Below are 18,096 nucleotides of genomic sequence, written 5' to 3' on the forward strand. Positions count from 1 at the left end.
ATCAGGACGGAAGCAGAAATACTAGTTAACATACCTTTATTAAAATAATTAATGACAAATGACGTATAAACAAAACAAAATCCCAAAACAAACGTAGAACTAGCCTAGGGCTGAATCCAGAAGAGGTAGTCGTACACGCTGAGGTCAGGAACAAGAGAGGAATTGTATTCAGCAAAAGGCAAGGATCAGAAGTCAGAAAACAGGAACCTTAGCCAGGCCAGGTCATACACAGGAATCAGTAGTCAAAAATCAGAAGTGCGCTAATCACGTCTAAAAACCACAAAAAGGGGCAATCAGCTACTGAAGCAGCTCAGCATTTATAGCCACAACCTAAAGCCAAGGTTAACAGGGTTCAGAGGCAATAAGAGGAAAACCATGCAAGTAGGCCAAAGCAGCTAATAGGAGAGATGGAAACGCTGACACCATGTTAGGATTTTTGGGAAGATGCAGCGGTAACTTTAGCACTTGTTCCTAACAATAAACTTTTTTTATATATATATATATATATATATATATATATATATATATATATATATATATATATATATTTGTGGACTTTTTTTTTTACATTTTGACATGGTGACATCACTGCATAACTATTTTTGAATGTTACCACATTATTATTTTGTAGCCATTTTTATTTGTCATTTTTTTATTTTTTTTAAAAATATTCTACTAATCTCATTGTGATTAGAAATCTGGGCTTCATTTACATTAATATGTAGTCCCCCCCCCCCCCTTGCAGCTTTAACAGTTTATACTCTTCTGGCAAGGCTTTGCACAAGATTTTGGAGTGTTTCTGTGGGAATTTTGGCCCATTCATCCAGTAGAGTATTTGAGAGGTCAAGCTATGATGTTGGAGAAGACCTGGCTCGCAATCTCTGTCCAAGTTCATCCCAATGGTGTCCGATGGGGCTGAGGTCAGGGCTCTGTGTTCTCAAGTTCTAAACCCCAACCATGTCTTTATAGACCTTGCTTTCTCCACTGGGGCAGTCATGCTGAAATATAAAAGGCCTTTCCCTAAATGGTTCCCACAAAGTTGGAAGTATAGTATTGTCAAAAATGTCTTGGTATGCTGAAGCATTACGATTTCCTTTTACTGAAAGTAAGGGGTCCAAACACCATTGGAACCCCCCCCAAAAAGAACCCCATACCATTATTCCTTCTCCACCAAACTTCACAGTCGGCACAATGCAGTCAGGCAGGTAACGTTTTCATGGCATATGCCAAACCCATACTCACCCATCAGACTGCCAGAGAAGCATGACTTGTTACTCCACAGAATACATTTCAGTCCAGTGACAACGTGGTTTACACGACTCGATCCGACACTTGGCATTGTCCTTGGCGATGTGATGCTTGCATGCAGCTGCTCAGCCATAGAAACCCACTCCATGAAGCTCCCACTGCACAGTTTATGCCTCAGCACTTGGTGACCCAGCTCTGTGACTTAACGTGGTGTAACGCTTCGTGTAAATCAAAGCAGATGTGTATTTCGCATACTTTTTGCTGTTAAAATTATTGCATAATAATTTAAGGGAACATCTTTTTTACAATTTAAACTAATTTATTTTTTTACAAATACTTGACAAAAGATTGGAAAATTACTGCATTCGTTTTTCAAATGTCAGACAAAAACGTGACAAATATTTACAGAGCTCCATAGCAAATATGATACATCACTATATATTGGTCCAAAATATTGCCATCAGTAACTATCAATAGTGCTTAATTTTTAAACACACTTTAGCACATCAAACTTTTTTTTTTTTTGAAGAAGAAGAAGAAGCTATTTTCAATGTAATGACAAAGAATTGACAATTGACAATTGGGATATGCTGCGAGTCTATCAAACAGGAAATGTGAGGTCTCTCGGTAAAAGACCTTTAGTTTTAAGGATAAATAATTAAGATGTTCCTGCAAGGTTTTTATGTTACTGATAATGATAAAGAAGGTGCATTTTTCTGAAGACGTTTCAAAGGAAATACATGTGGTGTTTTATTTGCAAACAGGAGGAAAACCGTGATATGGAAAAACACGACTGGGCCAGAATGTGTGCATGATTAAGAAAACGGATGCACATCACATGGTACATACAATGTCCTTTCATATTTTGGTTGAGCAGGTTTGTGTTACACACTTGTTTATACCCTCTGCAGAAGTTACAAGGAGCATACAGAACACTTAAACCAGTATTGCTGTATAATAAGATGCATTCTTTGCCTCAATCATTGCTTGATGCTAGGAATCTTTTATATATCAGCAATAGTAATGCAAATAACTGCCATCATGGCTTTTTAGAACAACTATGTAGCAGGGTTTGCAACGACATAGCTGGTCCAAGATTCCAAATATTACTGACATATGTATATATATATTATATACACACACATACACGCAGTAACAGTGTCATTTGCCAACTTTATATATAACCGTCATTTGGGCAATATCACCCAAAGAGACCCTTTTTCTTCTCAACTTTGACTTTCTTGGTCACATTAGATGAGGCGGAATTTGCTCCTCGAGATCCAAACCATTCAGGTAATTTCCTCTTTGGGGTGGTTGCACTGCTCTGAAATAACAGTTTCAAAAAATGAAAACAAACATATACTGTGATACCTTGAAGAAAAAAAATGATGTACATATACTATATAATGATGAGAAATGTTAAGTGGGATTTAATTGCCCCTTTTTCATGGGCATTCACTTATATCACGGAACTATTTTAAATTGTTTGGTGTTAAATAGTATACGCTGGCGTAACGTATGTTTAGAGCCGTTCTAGCAGGTACAAATGCCTAATGTGGCGATTTCTGATGGCCTGCACAATAGAATTTAAAAAGCAGAGTTGTTTCATTACTTCCCAAGCATTTAATTAGCATATTTCAGAAATGTCACCTAACACCTGCCCATGAGATCAAAATTGCCCCCTCTAGTAGAGACTCAGACCTTAACTATTCCTTGGTATTGTCTTAGGTTCAGAAAAACTATACGCCTATGCATGTTTAAATTACCTTACTAAACCCTCTACCATTTCGGATGGTAGGGTGTCCCTATTAGCTAACACCCTCTCAGCAATGTAAAACTTTCTCATATTGCAATACAAATTGGAATAAACTCTCCATTCATGCACTATGGATGTTCAACTTCCACATTACATTAAAAAGTGTAAATACACACACACATTCTGTCTTCAGTATATTCTGGTGCCTTATGGCAGTTGCTGAAGGATTTTACCTGTAACTGAGATTCTGAGAACAGTTCCTCTGTTTCTGCATCCAGCGTGGGCTGGTTCCATGATGCCAGTTTGATCGGAGCTACATTTGGAGGTTTTGACGGTTCTGATTGAGTTATTGCAGGCTGCTGCAAATTCGATTTAAGTGTTTCCATTGATTTCTAAATAGATTAAAAAGAACAGAGACAATGCTTTTTGTGATACATGCAATGAACTGAACAGTGACAAAGAACAGTATCCTTAATTTATTTGACATTATTCAACATACATTGAAATATCCTATGCATTACCCTTATTATTACAATTCAGCTGTACAACCCAACTTCCATAATGAAATACTCCTTAAATTACACATGCCTGCAAAGCAATAAATAAAATAGGGTGTCTCAAACTTTTTTCCCGACATTTTTATGTGTTAACCATTTGTGGATAAGCATAAAAAGAAGGCTTTAGAAAAGTGTATTTCTTTAGCATGCTAGTGCAATTAAAGGGAAAAAAGAGCCATCATATGTCCCTTGATGCGTGTGATCAAGCTGCATGTTCCCTTTGAATTTCTGTGGCACTCCCCTTGCAAATGCACTGGGGGGAGGGGGGGTCTGTACAATCCATTTTGCCATTTTCTTTACCCCTCAGCTATATGTATTTAGCCTCTAGGCAACTCTTGCACATGCAGGGTTGCAGCATTAAACTATATCGGAAGCCAAACTGTACAGCTACCTATCCCCAGAGATACCTGCACTAAGCACGAGCAATGATTTTGCTGAAAAGAGCTGTTTGGCAGTACAGCCTTTTTCTCTACCTAGCTCACTGCATGAATCCATTTAAGAATGATGAACATAGCAGTCATAATACAGCATATTGCAAAGTAGCCAACAGAGAACTCTCCAGTTGTGGAAATCCCACAATGTTTAACTACTCACAGACACATTTTCCTTTACAATACAGACAAAGCAGGCAGAACCGCTGAATAGGTAACTGAAGGCTAATACTCTGATATAGTTTCTAACCTTTTTGTCTATCCAGGTAACGGATGTGCCCTTCATCAACTCGGGTTTTGGCTGTTCTGTGGTAATCGGTAGGCTTGTGCTTGAGACCGCTTTTTGACCCTCTCTCTCCTTGCTGGGCTCCTTTTCCAGTAGAGCAATTGCCATTCGGATGAGGTAGCTATCAATGGAAGGAGGAACCTGCTCCCGAATTGATGTAAAACTAGACAGATCTTTAAACAGAAATAAAAAACAATTACTGGCAAATGAACAAACCATGACCAGTCAAGTGAACCACATTCTATTAAGAATCTATTCTAGTATACATCATCAGGTATACAAATCTCCACAAAAACCAAAACATATAAATTAATTTAACACAGTTTAATTAAAATACAAAGAAGTGCCAGCAACTAAACAAGCAATAAAGTCTGTAATACACAATTAGTACTGCTGAAAAAGCTTATTTTGGTTTATTTCTTTTACAATAATGTTGTGCTCTCCTATATTAACTATTGCCATGCCAGGCAAGAGAAATCCCCAGCAGGTTCCAAACATGGCTCATTAAGCCTCAGACTATGTTAGAAGAGGCATGAGTTTATTAATAAACTATGCTAATGTAAATACATATCTCTGAGTCAACATTTAAATTTAGAAAGTAATGATTATCTATTAATATATCTGATAAAACCGTAAATACACTTAAAAATGCTCCTGTTATCACAGAAAACAGCATTGAATGTCGTTAGCATATAAATTCATTATTATACAGCCTACTTAGGCAAATTAGTTTACAATTGCTTTTTTTAGGCAAATTTCTGCATCTTATGTACACCAATCAGCCATAGACTTACAAAGACTGGATTGGGATCCTACTGTAAACTGAGTCATGCAGTTTCCCTGTGCTGCCTATCCCACATATTTATGGTAAAGGACCAGTCTGAATCATGACAGAAAAATGGCAGATATCACGTACAACAACAGAAAATGACTAGATGCCATTTTATTAACACTTGAGGTTGTATTGTTGTACTTGTCCCATTTGTTTTCTACACAGGATGTCATGCTTTTGTCTACCACAGCATGATATGACTGCATTTGCAAGCAAAAAGAAATGCTCAAATGTGCGATCTGGCATTCCCTTCCAGACATAACTGCTGAAAAAAATCACCAAAATGTATACCAGCTGCCCCTCTAGATTACAGAAATACCCAACATGTATAGGTTATTCTATAGTCACTACATGAGACACTCATTGCATTGCATAACAGCACAAGGGTCAGACATAATACACTGTACAAACACAGGTTAGAAAAATAAAAAAAACAGGGATGGCAGGGGCATGAAGCAATTGTTCCCCAAGCCATTCCAAATGTCTTCACAAAGGGTCGGTCTGACCTATGAACAATGTTGGGCCAGCCCAGGGAAGCAGAAATGTAGCGGGGTCATATAACGTGGTAAAAGCATGAAATTGTTTGTGTGTGATCATGAATTTGTAAGTGTATGCGAGCATAAATGTATATGTATGTTAGTGTGTAAATTTGCATAAATATGAGAGCATGTGTGACAGTGGGTATGTGAGTTACAGAGGGGCCACAGGCCACTTGTGTTTACCTGCCCCCCAGAAGGCACCAGACATCCCTTGTATGCCTGCCTCTTGTCTTTCTGGTGGACCTTTTTTTGTGTGCCACAATTCCTATCGCCTTCATTTTGTGGAAGCAGGTTATTGTGTTTTTTTTTTTTTTTTTTTAATTACATGCAAAGCTGCCCGTCGAGTAGTGGTGTGTCCTGAGTGCACATTGGTAAATTAATCTGGGTGTTACTTGCCGATGTGATTTCTGGCACGTTTTCATGACAGCATGGAACTTCATCAAGGTTTTAAGGGAATAAAGTACTTGCAAAGACCTTTAATTTGAATTTTTAATTAGTGGAATTGAATGAGGCACTGCAGTGATGGATTTGTTGCTCAGTTTCCCAGCGAAGGATCTCTTAATGCTTTTAGAAAGGAAATAATGTATCAAAGGTGTGTATTCACTAATAACTGATTTGCAGAGAATTTACCTTTTTCCAATTTTAGAATGCATTATAAAGGTATATATCTATATATATCTATATATCACTCTCAAAGGATGGTCAGCACATCAGGACATGGTGTGCATTGGACTTTGTGAGTAAATATATTATATATATATATACCACCCCCCTTACACATGCTATCAGAAACTTATACATATATATTCATTCACTCATTAACACATTCATTTACACTGCTTCTCACACCACCTTACCCCAACTGCAGAATTCTCTGACGTTCACACATTGTGTGTGCAACTTCTCTTTTACACTCAGGAGCGCAGCAGGGTTGCATAACGTGACCTGCTGCATTCCTGCTTCCACTAGATGGTACAAGAGAGTGCGCGAGCAACACAGAGGTAAGCTGCAGGACTGTGCGGAAGTGGTCGCAAGGGTCGCCCGGGCCCCCTAGAGAGGCGGGCTCGTTTGCCCTTCCAACCGCAGTTACTTCATGCCATAGCTGTCTTGTATTAAAAACAGACTCATACAACAAAATGAAAACAATTGTTAGAATATTTAAAATGTAAGAGCACTCTATGTTCTGTGATCAACAATGTCGTCACCTCTGTAGAGCAATTGCAAATCTTACCTGAATTAATAGGCGGCTTTTTGATAACGTTACTAATGGTGTCTTGTATAGTGGAAGTCAGGCCAGCCCGCTGCACATTCACTGGGTAACCTGCTTTCAATGCCTGGCATAAATGCATACCTACTGCAGCTATACTTAGACTACGTGAATCTGCAATTGTTCGCTGCAAAGAAAAAATATATATATATATATATTTGTTACAACTTCAGGTTGAATAGGAGTTCAAACAGAGTTTATGTTGAATTCATTTTAGACAATCCAAGTTTCTAGAGGGTCTATGCAAAAGCTTGCTGAGATCTCGGATGATCCATCATGGCTGACTACAGGTATTGTAATTAAGAATGCAGTGCTTTAGTGCTCTTAAAACATTAAAAACTCAGATATATCAAATTATATAGGACAAACAAAATTATTTTAGATGCCACTGTCTCTAGGGTGTAAAAGTTCTGACACAGAGAGGTTAAAGTATTATGAGAGATTAAGAAGGAGAAAAGTATAGTTAAAATGAAACCAGATTACCAGAGATTGAGAAGAATCCAAACACGCAGTGCACAGGAATTTTGAAACATTACTGATTGAGAAACCCTAGGATCCATTAGAACATATATAGTTCCTATAAAAATTATTCAAACCCCACTGCAAATCAGGTTTATTGTAAAAATGTACAGACTTTCAGCTGTTGGCAATGAACAAATCAAACAAAAGCAATTGAAATAACTCAACAAAACAAATGCTTCAAGTGGTTTCCCCAAATTCAACTAAAAATGCAATTTATGACTTCTCCAGTCTAAAAATTATTCAACCCCTTCATGGCAAGTATCTTTAGTACTTAGTAGAGCACCCTTTTGCTTTTATGACTTGTTGCAGACAAGATATATAGTCAGACACTTCAGCTTCTGGCAGCGTTCCTGAGGAATCTTAGCCCATTCCTCATGAGCACCGGCCTCCAGTTCAGTAACTGCCTTCTTGAAATCCGACCAGAGATTTTCTATGGGGTTCACGTCAGGTTACTGTGATGACCACTGTAGAATCTTCCAGGAGTTCTACTGCAAAAAAGTGTTGGTGGAATTTGAAGTATGCTTGAGATCATTGTCCGGTTTAAAGGTCCTATGATGCCCAAGCTTCAGGTTCCTCACAGACGGCATGACCTTTTCTCCTAGGATTTCCTGATACTTCAATGGGGTAATAGAAGCATTGCTAAACACTGATTTACAAACACCAGACAAGCCAGAAGGCTTGTTTTCTTTCTGCCCCGTCCGGATAGTGTAACCAATGTTCCATTAACTTTTAACTATGCTTCAGTGCCTTTACTATCTTTTTTGTATCCTGTTCCTTGTTTGTGAAAGGCAAGGATCTCTTCTCATAACTTTTTGGACCATTCTTTTGCCATATTTCTAGCATGCAGTCCAATGTGACACTCAAATCCCTAGGCAGTTCAGGTATTTCATGTGTTCCAGCTCAAGCACACCTAGTGCAACTAATGAAGCCCTTGATTAGTTGCATATTTGGGCTGTTGTGAGGGGATTCTATTCAGGAGGTTGAATCATTTTGAGACCAGAGAAGTCCACCCCTCCGGTGGAATTCCCTTCCCCATTCCGTCAGACTTTCTGCCTCATACGCAACTTTCAAAACCTCTCTGAAAACCCACCTGTTCAGGGAAGCGTACAACATTCCTTCCCAGTACCCCCCAACCATCATCATAATCAAGCCATTTGAACAATCAACAGCTTCAACACATCATCAGAACCAGATCAACTCATCCCCATACAAGCAGTCCTCTCCTATCGTCTCACTTCCCCCTCAACCACCAACTAGATTGTAAGCTCACAAAAGCAGGGCCCTCTTCTCTTTTGCACCAGCTTGTATTTATTTATTTTTGTTATTTTGTGTTTTTGTATGTGAAATTATTCTGACTGTAACAGCGCTGCGGAATCTGCTGGCGCTTTAAAAATAAATGTAATGTAATTATAAGTTGCAATTTTAGTTGAACTTATAATGACTATTTCAATTGCTTTTGTTTAATTTGTTCATTGCAAACAGCTGAAAGTCTGTAAATTTAGACAATAAATTTGCAATGGGGTTGAACATTTTTAATTGCGACAGTATATATATAATATTACATATACAGTGTAGGAATAGTGGTAGTCAAGATATGTCTGAACACTTACCATAGATAAATGCTGTTCTTGGAACATTGAATAAGTAACTCGCTGGGATTCGGGTAAAGAGATAGAAACAGAGACTCTCTTAACTGGTGTATTAGCGGATTTTGGGCTGGAACTGGAAAGCGCATCTGTCTGAAATGGATATTAAAGTGAATATCTTAGAACCTGCAATATCGCCATTTATTCATAGCAGGAAAAATCCCGCACATTTTGTTTATGCTTCTTAAAGCAAAAGCATATACCCTCCGGCTGTCAGAGAGAATTCCCTGCACCGCTGCAGGGATCTCTCCTCTCTGACAGTCGGGGAAAGTCTGCGTGATGGACGCAGACAACTCCCGCTGCTAACACCACCACCTTCCGGCTGCAGCGGAAGTTGCGCACGCAAATTGCGTAGACGTCTACCCCCTGCCCCGACTACACACCAGGGAGTCAGAAGCACCGGTGGGGAGGGGGGGGGGGGGAGTGTTAAATGGGGTGCATAAGACAGGAACAAAGTACAACAGGGAAGTTTATTTCATTGGAGAAATATTAGCACAAGATACCATTGTCGAAAACTGGAGGGTCAGAGGTTTACATGTAATTTAAGAAACGTTTACTTCTTACAGACAGAGTGGTGGATAAACTTAACTGCCTCCCATCAGAAGTGGTAGAGACTAATACAATGAGAGTTGCATTGGATAGGCATAAAGCTATCATTAATATAAACACAAGACCAAGGGCTGATTAGGGTCTGGGTCTCTACATCAAGTTCTACGTTTATATGTAACCACTATGTACATTATGTACTAAGATTACATAAACCTCATAAAGCCCTTATTTAAAATGGAACAAGCAACCCACAGTTTGTGATGACACCAAATACGCCATGCAGAACAAGTCACAAGCTCTTAGCTGGGATTTAAATGTCTTTTCAGGTCTGTTTAAAACGAGGCTCAAGTCTTGTGGCTCTGTATCAACAAGTAATAAAAACTCACCTGTAAACCGTGAGCAAGGCAAAACTCCATGACGGTGGCAACAAGGGGTGCCAACATTGTGGCTTTTGCCTCTGACACACCATCAAGCTTTTTTATATTGTCTACAGTGGTTGGCCTACAAAAGACAATAATATGTTATTAACAACAAAAATTATTAGCAGGCACCAGTAAGTCTTCGTATAGCATATTGTAATAGTTTACCAGGGATCTGTGTCAAATACCAGCAGCTTACCAGTATCGATAATATGGAAGACACAAACGCTACTTCTTGCAGCCAGTTACATCACTGTACACATCCACATCTAAATCTAAATAAGCTGACCCTGTGAATCTTGAAGTATTAACCCTCAATAGCCCGATCGGCCACATTTGTTCACCATCTCCAGACTGTGTGACCCTGAGAATATGTCCTTGACATCGGGACAAAAAGCTCAGACTCAAGATCAAACCCTGAGAGTTCCCAGATATGGGTGCGAAATGTTGACAAATCAGCAGAAGGTTCCACTGGAAACTGTTCCACAATGAAGGCTTTGCAGCAATTCATTAAAATAGATACATTGTCAGCAAGCAAAAGTCAGGAGCATTTTAGTAACAGTATGTTCTAAAGCTAAACAGTTACTAAAATTACAACTTTATTATGAGAAAAGGGCATGCCTTTTTCAAAATTACATTTCTTCACTGAAGGTTAAATGTTTTGTTTTATGATAAAATGTGAGTTACTAATTATGCATATTGAAACTAGCTACACCCTGCTGTTAGTGTCAATGTTTTGTTAAAAGGGTGTATTTTCTTCAAGCAATATATGTGGCAAACAAGCATTGTTATTATGATCCCATTCCTCTCCTTCTCACCAAAGGGCGACAAAGCCAATTAGGTTCCACCAAAGGCGAGCAATAATGTAACAAAAATTGAAGAATACTCATGCATATCTGCGAAGAGGATAGAGGATACAGTGTCGTTTTACCTGCATATTGCACAGTGATATCAGTGAGTTGAGATGTGCAACCCACCTGTAAACTCCCAGTTTAGTAAAAAAAAAAAAATAAAAAAAAAAATCACTTCATGCCCATAGGTAAAACCCAATACAAGTTGAAACAAGCCTACATTAGTCATTTATGTCTTTTGATAAAGAAACTAAACAGGACTTACCTCAATTTAGCCATGTCCACCAGTACTTTGTTGGTAGCCAGCACTGCAGGGGGTATATCTTTCTCGCTAGCAATTTTCTGTCTAGCAGCAACCAGCTTGCCATACAGGGAAGTCTTTGTCAAACAAAAGGGATAAAAAAACAAAAAACATGAATTAAACCTATGGAAAACATATCTGATAACCACCAATTTTAATGTTTAATTCAGTAGCCATATCTAGTTCAATTCTTCCCCTCACAAGAAATAATTTGATTAAGTTGGTCAATGTGTATTTGCAATGGCATCAAATAACCTTCATGGTTACGTGGTACGTGGTAAAATCTCGTTTTTGTTTTTTTTTATTATTATAGAGATCTAAAAGATCTTCCCTTTTAATAATATATTTTGTTGTGTAAGGGCTATGAACAGGTAAGACAGACTACACACACACACCTTCAGCCATCTCCAGCTCTGGCTCATGCACGAGCCCCACAAAGTAAAGAACGCATATAGGTACTGACAAAGTACATTAATATGCATTCAGATTTGAGGAAGCTGTTTGGGACAGTAGACTGTGTCTTTAGATGTGATCTTCTTGAGAAGCCATTTACTTGTAAAATCATCTTGCAGATACTCATAGCAGCACAGTGTGAGTGACTGGAGCGACGGCCACCATCATTGTAGGGGGGGGGGTCTGGTACTGCAGGGTCACGTAAAGTGGATTATGTGACCCTGTAGTAGTAGTAGAGAGTAGGTGATGCAGCAGCTCGCTTGCAGAACACGAGCTGCAAATGAGCCAGGTCTCCATGAATTAAGGAGGGAGGGGAAGTAATGTGTTTGTGCACTGTACTGTTAATAGTGTGTGTATAGTGCTAGAATCAGTGTGTGTTAGAGTCAGTGTATACATTTTATATCTATCTATCGATATATATGTGTGTGTGGTGACAGCACTACTGTGTGTCTGTTAGTATTTGGTTTTCAGGCCTTACTCACAGTGGGCGTTCACATGATAGGAAGAAGATGACGTGCACTCGAATGCCGTCGCAGAGCCTATTATATTACGCTGCTTCCCGATTGACCCAGAAGTGCCCCATACAATACTGGATGTTCATTCTGCACACTGCCTTTGGTTGGTGTAGAGGTCCTAGTATTATCTGCTGCATTGGTGATTCAAGGTATTTCAAACGGCTATTCTTTTGACCTTGCTTATAGTTCCTGATCCAGTTAGGCACCTGTCTTTTTGGTATCATGACCTAGTCTAGTCTATAATTGTGCTTGCTCCACAATTTGGTTTTGTTGCATCAAGTTTGGTTCTGACCCAGCGCAACCCCTGCCTCTGCACCCATCTTGATTTTGTCCTGACAACCTGGTTACCTCAGTTCCTGTTTTGTGGACCTGCCATTTGGTCCTATCTCTGCTTCAGGGTTTTGGACTTCTGCATACACGTTACATGGCATTGGGGTGTTATGTATGCTTGTTATCAGAGGGCAAAAGTTAGACCACTCCGAGGTGTCACTAACCCAAGCTCACCCTTGCTCTCAGAAGGTGTGCATATGAGAGACTCATATGGAAAAGGGGTGGATCGAAGGGTGGGACAATGGGACAGACCTGGGGCAGTATCATGGGAGGAGCATTAGGGCCCAGGCTTTAAGTTTGTACAGGGCACCAAGATTTCTGATGGCAGCCCTAACAACAGCCTACTGAACTACCGACTGCATACCCGCAGTTGCTTTAAGAAGATGCCAGGGGTATTTCCAAACTTCTTATAGTACAATTTTATTGATGTGTATGCTGTGACAATTTTCCTTTTTACCAGGATATTACATATATGTATATACATTTCACACAATGCTGATTAGTGCTACCTAAAGATCTCCTATGCAACAAAAGTAGATATATTTGTTTAACTTGAAAGTATAAAGCAGGGGTGCATAACTCCAGTTCTTGAGGGAAACACACAGGCCACAATATCCAAGCTTGAGCATCTCAATTAAACACATGCCCAGTGATGCAAAGAACATACACTTACAGTGCATGTAATTTAGTTTGAAGATTATAACCTCTGTAATAAAATAGATTTGCTAATTTGAAAATGACCAGGAGATGGCGCTCCACAATGACTAACCATCAATGCCCTGTAATATGAATTACCTTTATAATGAATCTGTTACTGACAAGCAAAATATCTATTTGTGTAAAAAAACAAACTTAATATTGAGCTTTTTAATAAATAAAACACAAAACATCATTAGATCCCCATGTTTTAGGTTTCCAAAGCTGCACCCCACTCAGTCCCAGGAGAATACCCATATGGTGTGGTGTCACATCTACTGGCTAGGACAGGGGTGTCCAAGTTTTTTCTGCAGTGGGCCACTTCATCAGAATTGTATACGTGTGTGGGCCGCACTCATTTTTCACTGTGAGAAAATATGGCCTTTAATAAAATATGCAGATTAAAATAAAGTAAATGACACAAAACCTTTACTTTTCCTCTCACTGATTTCTGGGCCTAGAAAGTTTTGTGAATACAAATTCAGGATTCTGGATAATTAAAAATGAAATAGTTCTATTTATTCTAGGGATGCACCTAAATGAAAATTCTGGACCAAAACATTCACGGTTCACCGAAAATGACCCCCCACCTTCAAAAATAATAATAAAAACTCACATTTTTAATGAAAGTAGGTAACACACCACAATTGGACAAACAAAAATTAGCAATATCACTTGGCATGATAGGAGTGTGATTGCTAACAGCAATCACACTCCTATCATAACCAGGCAACCAGTAAATGCTGGTACCTAGGCATGATGGGACTGTGCTTGCTGTGAGCAACCACACTCCTATCATGCCAAGTCAGCCAGTACATGCTGGCACAGGGTGGCTGTAAGTGATGTGTAGACCCCATACTGCTGGCAGCATCAATACACAAGGGGGGCAGCTAGCTAGGTTTCAGCATGTACTGGCTTACTTGGCATGATAGGAGTGTGATTGCTAACAGCAATCACAGTCCCATCATGCCTAGGTTCCAGCACTTACACATCCATACTATGACACACAAACTCATTCATTCATATACTCATTCATTCACAGACTCATTCCCTCAATCACGCATACTCATTCAAACACCCTCCCCACCCCCTTACCTGCACTGCAGCTCCTCGATGCCGCTCAGACAGACCTGCACAGACTTCAGCAGGGGGCGCGGCCTCCCTCTGCGTTCTCTGGTACTGCACAGAGGAAGCGGGACTGGAGAAGAGTCATGTGATGTCACGTGAATTCTGCTGGGTTCCGCTTCCTCTGGGCAGTACTAAAGACCCTCCCACAGGTAGGTAGCAGGGCTCTTGTTGTAGCAGGGCTCGAGTTGCGGCCCGCGTAAGATCAGTTGCTCTGGCTGCCGATCTTACGCGAGCCGCACCTCGAGGTCTCGCGGGCCGCATGTTGGACGCCCCTGGGCTAGGAGATACGTGTAGTTAAACTGATATACCAGCCATGACATCTGTACTTAAAAGCCAAGGAGAACTTAATTTAAGTGTGTCTTAGACAATATAACTTTAAAACTAAGATACAGCTATGTTCACCATTCAGCTAAAACACCTCCTTCCCTTTTAGCTGCAGGTTGTTCAACACATTTAAAGGTTACCACAACAGAATGCTCCGTAACAGACAAGTAAGCCTGGCACAGGGATGCCATGACTGCTTCATCCATGTATTTGCAGAGACGTACAATAAACATTGTTTATCGTAAAACCGTTTGCAATAAACAAAAGTAAGGTCTAACATGTACACCAATTTCCTATGCAGGAAGACAACAATCTTTCTCTGCAATGTAAATTAATGCTTCATGTGAAACATTAATACACTTCAAGCACCCAATTTAAAGCAGCCCTAACCATAGGTCTAGCCTGAGTAAGCAACTCACCTGCAGCTCCAGCTCTCTGGGGGAAATTGTGGGCTCTGGTGGTTTGGAAGGCTTGATTGGCGACTGCAGTCTTGAATGACACAGTGGAAACATGATAGAAATGTATGAGATATGACCAATGATTAATAATTAATATAATATATACACTGGAGGGGTAGAGGCCTGCCTACACACACACTAAGTTAAACCCTGACAAGCAGCAATTATTTTGGAATGGTAAGCACTTAAAATTATATATTATAACATTATTGTCTCTTGGTACTAGGCAATAATTGTAATATTGAGAGCTTTCACATAAAAAGAACTGAAGACAATACAGCCGTATCCAATACTCGCTAGAAACATATAATGGTTATAAATGGACCAAAAACATTAAAATATGTTAAAAACAAGGATTAGTGAAAAAAACAGTAATGCTCAGTTTATGGGAAAGTACTGTAAATTACCAAAACAAATGGTGCCTCAAATTTTTATTTTTAATATTTTTTTTGTCTATGGACTTGAATGTATCTTTCATATTCTTTAGTCATCGGACTTGTGACTGCCTGTACTCAAAGCAGGAAGCTTAAAGATGCTGCTCTACTTGTACATTAATTGCACTCCCTAGTAGGTTAAGCAAATAAACTGGAGCAGATCTGTCATTTTGCTCCTCTGAAGATTTAATCAGATAAAAAAAAAATTACAAGCCTTTTCAGTTTTGATGACAACAACCAATTTTGTGACATTGGATAATTGAATGTTTTGCCAAAATTTTACTTGATGTAAGAATATTTCTGGGAAAGGTTTGGGCATTTAAGAGTGTTAGGGATGATGTTTCCAATGCCAGGTTTAGTGTGACATTCAGCAAAGTATGTGGAACAGCAACATCTAGAGGCAGGGAAAGGGAAACGTGACAATTGTCATTTTCTAACTCCTTTTCTAACGGGAATAAGTAGGCAAGCGAACCAGGGAAACGCTCACTTTACTTAAAACGACTGTTAAAATATCTATCCTTTGTTCAGATGACTTTTTTTATGCATGAAGAAACAAAGTTAAAGAAAGGTACCTTGTTTTTGAGACTGAAGTTTTGGGAAGTTTCTCCCCTTCTTTATATGAAAACCTGTCCAAAGTTTTCTGCAAGTTTATAGTTAAAACAACACATTGTCAAACTCAAATTTAAAAAAATAAATAAAAAAAATAAAAAAGCAGTTTACATAAAACTACTAAAAACTACCAACGAACCCGATGATCTGGTTCAGGTTTAGCAGATCTTGCACTTGGTGACGGCTGTCTCACTAAAGGAGAATGCGTCTGCAGACTGCAAATGACAAAAATAAAGAAATACATGATCACTTACATCATACATAACAGGAATGATTTCCAGAAACACCATAATACAGGAAATCATTCGATTATTCCTTAATGGTGCCCTGGTGCCAATGACACAATAATTAGAATAAATGAGCCTGGGAAGGGATAGCTAATACTGGCCTGACTAGAAGCTTTAACTTTCCCCAGGATCTAAAATGTATGTGCTACCCCAAAATTAGTACTTGAAATAAGGTATTACGTACATAACTTGGTGCATTTAGGTTTTTTTTTATGGTAATCTATATGAATAACAAAACATTAAAGTTTAGACAGCTATTCAAGTTGACACCATAGACTTTGACACAGACTTTTTCAATACAGGTCTATCATTTGCCTATGTAATAATTCCTAGCCACACGAAGGATTGTTTTAGGGACAAATTTAAAGATAGGTACCTTGGAGTAAAGGTTCTACGAGGACATAAATCTTCATTGGGCTGAAGCAGCAAACTTGGAGTTAATTCATTTTCAGCTTTGCTAATCCAGTTTCGGCCCTAATTAAAAACAAAACAATTTTATTAGAAGCATTTAAGAGAACAATTAAAACATTTAAGTTTAGCTAGAACTGGTATTACCTTAACAGTAAGGCCACAAGTGGTGGCAAACTTGTTGTGGCCAGAAGACTCTTGAAGGAAGCCCTCTGTGATAAGTTGCCGGGCCAAAGCCTTCCAGAAAACCTCGGTCTGGTCTTTACCCTTGCCAAAGCAAGGGTGGCGGCGATATCTGTCTGGCAACCTCTGTGAGTTCTAAAAAGACAAATGCTGCTAATGATCAGTACAACCAAATGTACTTTTTTATTTTAAATCATTTTTGGTGTACACTGAAGGTTCTGTTATATTGTACTATGCAACTACTTTGAACTATGTTATGTGGCAGCCTGATCAACAGTCAGACCAAATTAATTTTACAAAATCTACCTGATCTACTGTTGCAATGTTTCTCTGTCAAAAGTATGACCGGCCTAGAAATAGTCAATTGATTTTTGACTCAATTGGGCAAAATGTCCAATCGAAATTAACCCATACGTTTTTTAAAGTAGAATTTTTTTTTAACACATCATGTATGAAGATCTATGCTTTCGTTAGTAAACAATTTTAACTCCTTGTTGTGAAATTCATGCTGCTTTGGATGCACATTCATGGAGCTAGGTTATGAGCCAGGCCCTGGCCCAGTTCACTGGAGCCAAGTTATAAGCAAGATTCCAGTGCGGATGTCAAAGCTAGGGTGCAAGTCAGGCCTCAGCCTGGTTCATGGAGTCAGGGAATGAGGCAGACCTTGGCTTGGCTTGTTGAAGACAGGATATGAGCTAGGCCTAGCCTGATGAAGCCAATGTACAAGCCAGACTGCAGCCTGGTTCATTGGATCCAAGGTATCAGCCAGGCCTTTGTCTGATTCACAGCAGCCAAGGGTATCAGGCAGATGTTAGCCTGTTTTGTTGAAACCAGGATATGACCCAGGCTTGGGCATGGTCCATGAAGGTACGAGCCAGACACGAAACTGGTTGGTTGGATCCAGGGTGCGAGCCAGACCTTAGCCTGGTTAACTGAAGTCAGAGTAAGGGGCAAATTCATATGAAGCCAGGGTATAAGCCAGACATGGTGTGAGCTAGATTTTAGCCTTCTAAGTGAAGCGAAAGTACAAGGTAAACCACAGCATGGTTTGTGGAGCCAGCGTACAA

The 18,096-nt window shown here is 39.3% G+C and overlaps 1 protein-coding gene across 1 annotated transcript in view; it reads right to left on the reverse strand.

Annotated features, from left to right (window-relative positions):
• Nucleotides 1-2,449: 2,449 nt before the first annotated feature.
• Nucleotides 2,450-18,096, reverse strand: part of LOC149286976 (bifunctional 3'-5' exonuclease/ATP-dependent helicase WRN-like) — a 48,746-nt gene continuing 33,099 nt past the window's right edge. Inside the window, exons 23-32 of the mRNA XM_089493579.1 lie at nt 16,994-17,164; nt 16,815-16,912; nt 15,070-15,139; nt 11,169-11,281; nt 10,020-10,134; nt 9,049-9,177; nt 6,881-7,043; nt 4,243-4,451; nt 3,238-3,396; nt 2,450-2,572 (exon numbers count right to left, since the gene is read on the reverse strand). Coding sequence (XP_089349705.1) covers nt 2,450-2,572; nt 3,238-3,396; nt 4,243-4,451; nt 6,881-7,043; nt 9,049-9,177; nt 10,020-10,134; nt 11,169-11,281; nt 15,070-15,139; nt 16,815-16,912; nt 16,994-17,164 — 1,350 coding nt within the window. The remainder of the gene's footprint in view (nt 2,573-3,237; nt 3,397-4,242; nt 4,452-6,880; nt 7,044-9,048; nt 9,178-10,019; nt 10,135-11,168; nt 11,282-15,069; nt 15,140-16,814; nt 16,913-16,993; nt 17,165-18,096) is intronic.

The sequence above is a fragment of the Sceloporus occidentalis genome, unplaced genomic scaffold (genome assembly GCF_023333645.1).
Source record: "Sceloporus occidentalis isolate IW3139 unplaced genomic scaffold, rSceOcc1.0.p SCAF_65, whole genome shotgun sequence".
Classification (NCBI taxonomy): Eukaryota; Metazoa; Chordata; class Lepidosauria; order Squamata; family Phrynosomatidae; genus Sceloporus; species Sceloporus occidentalis.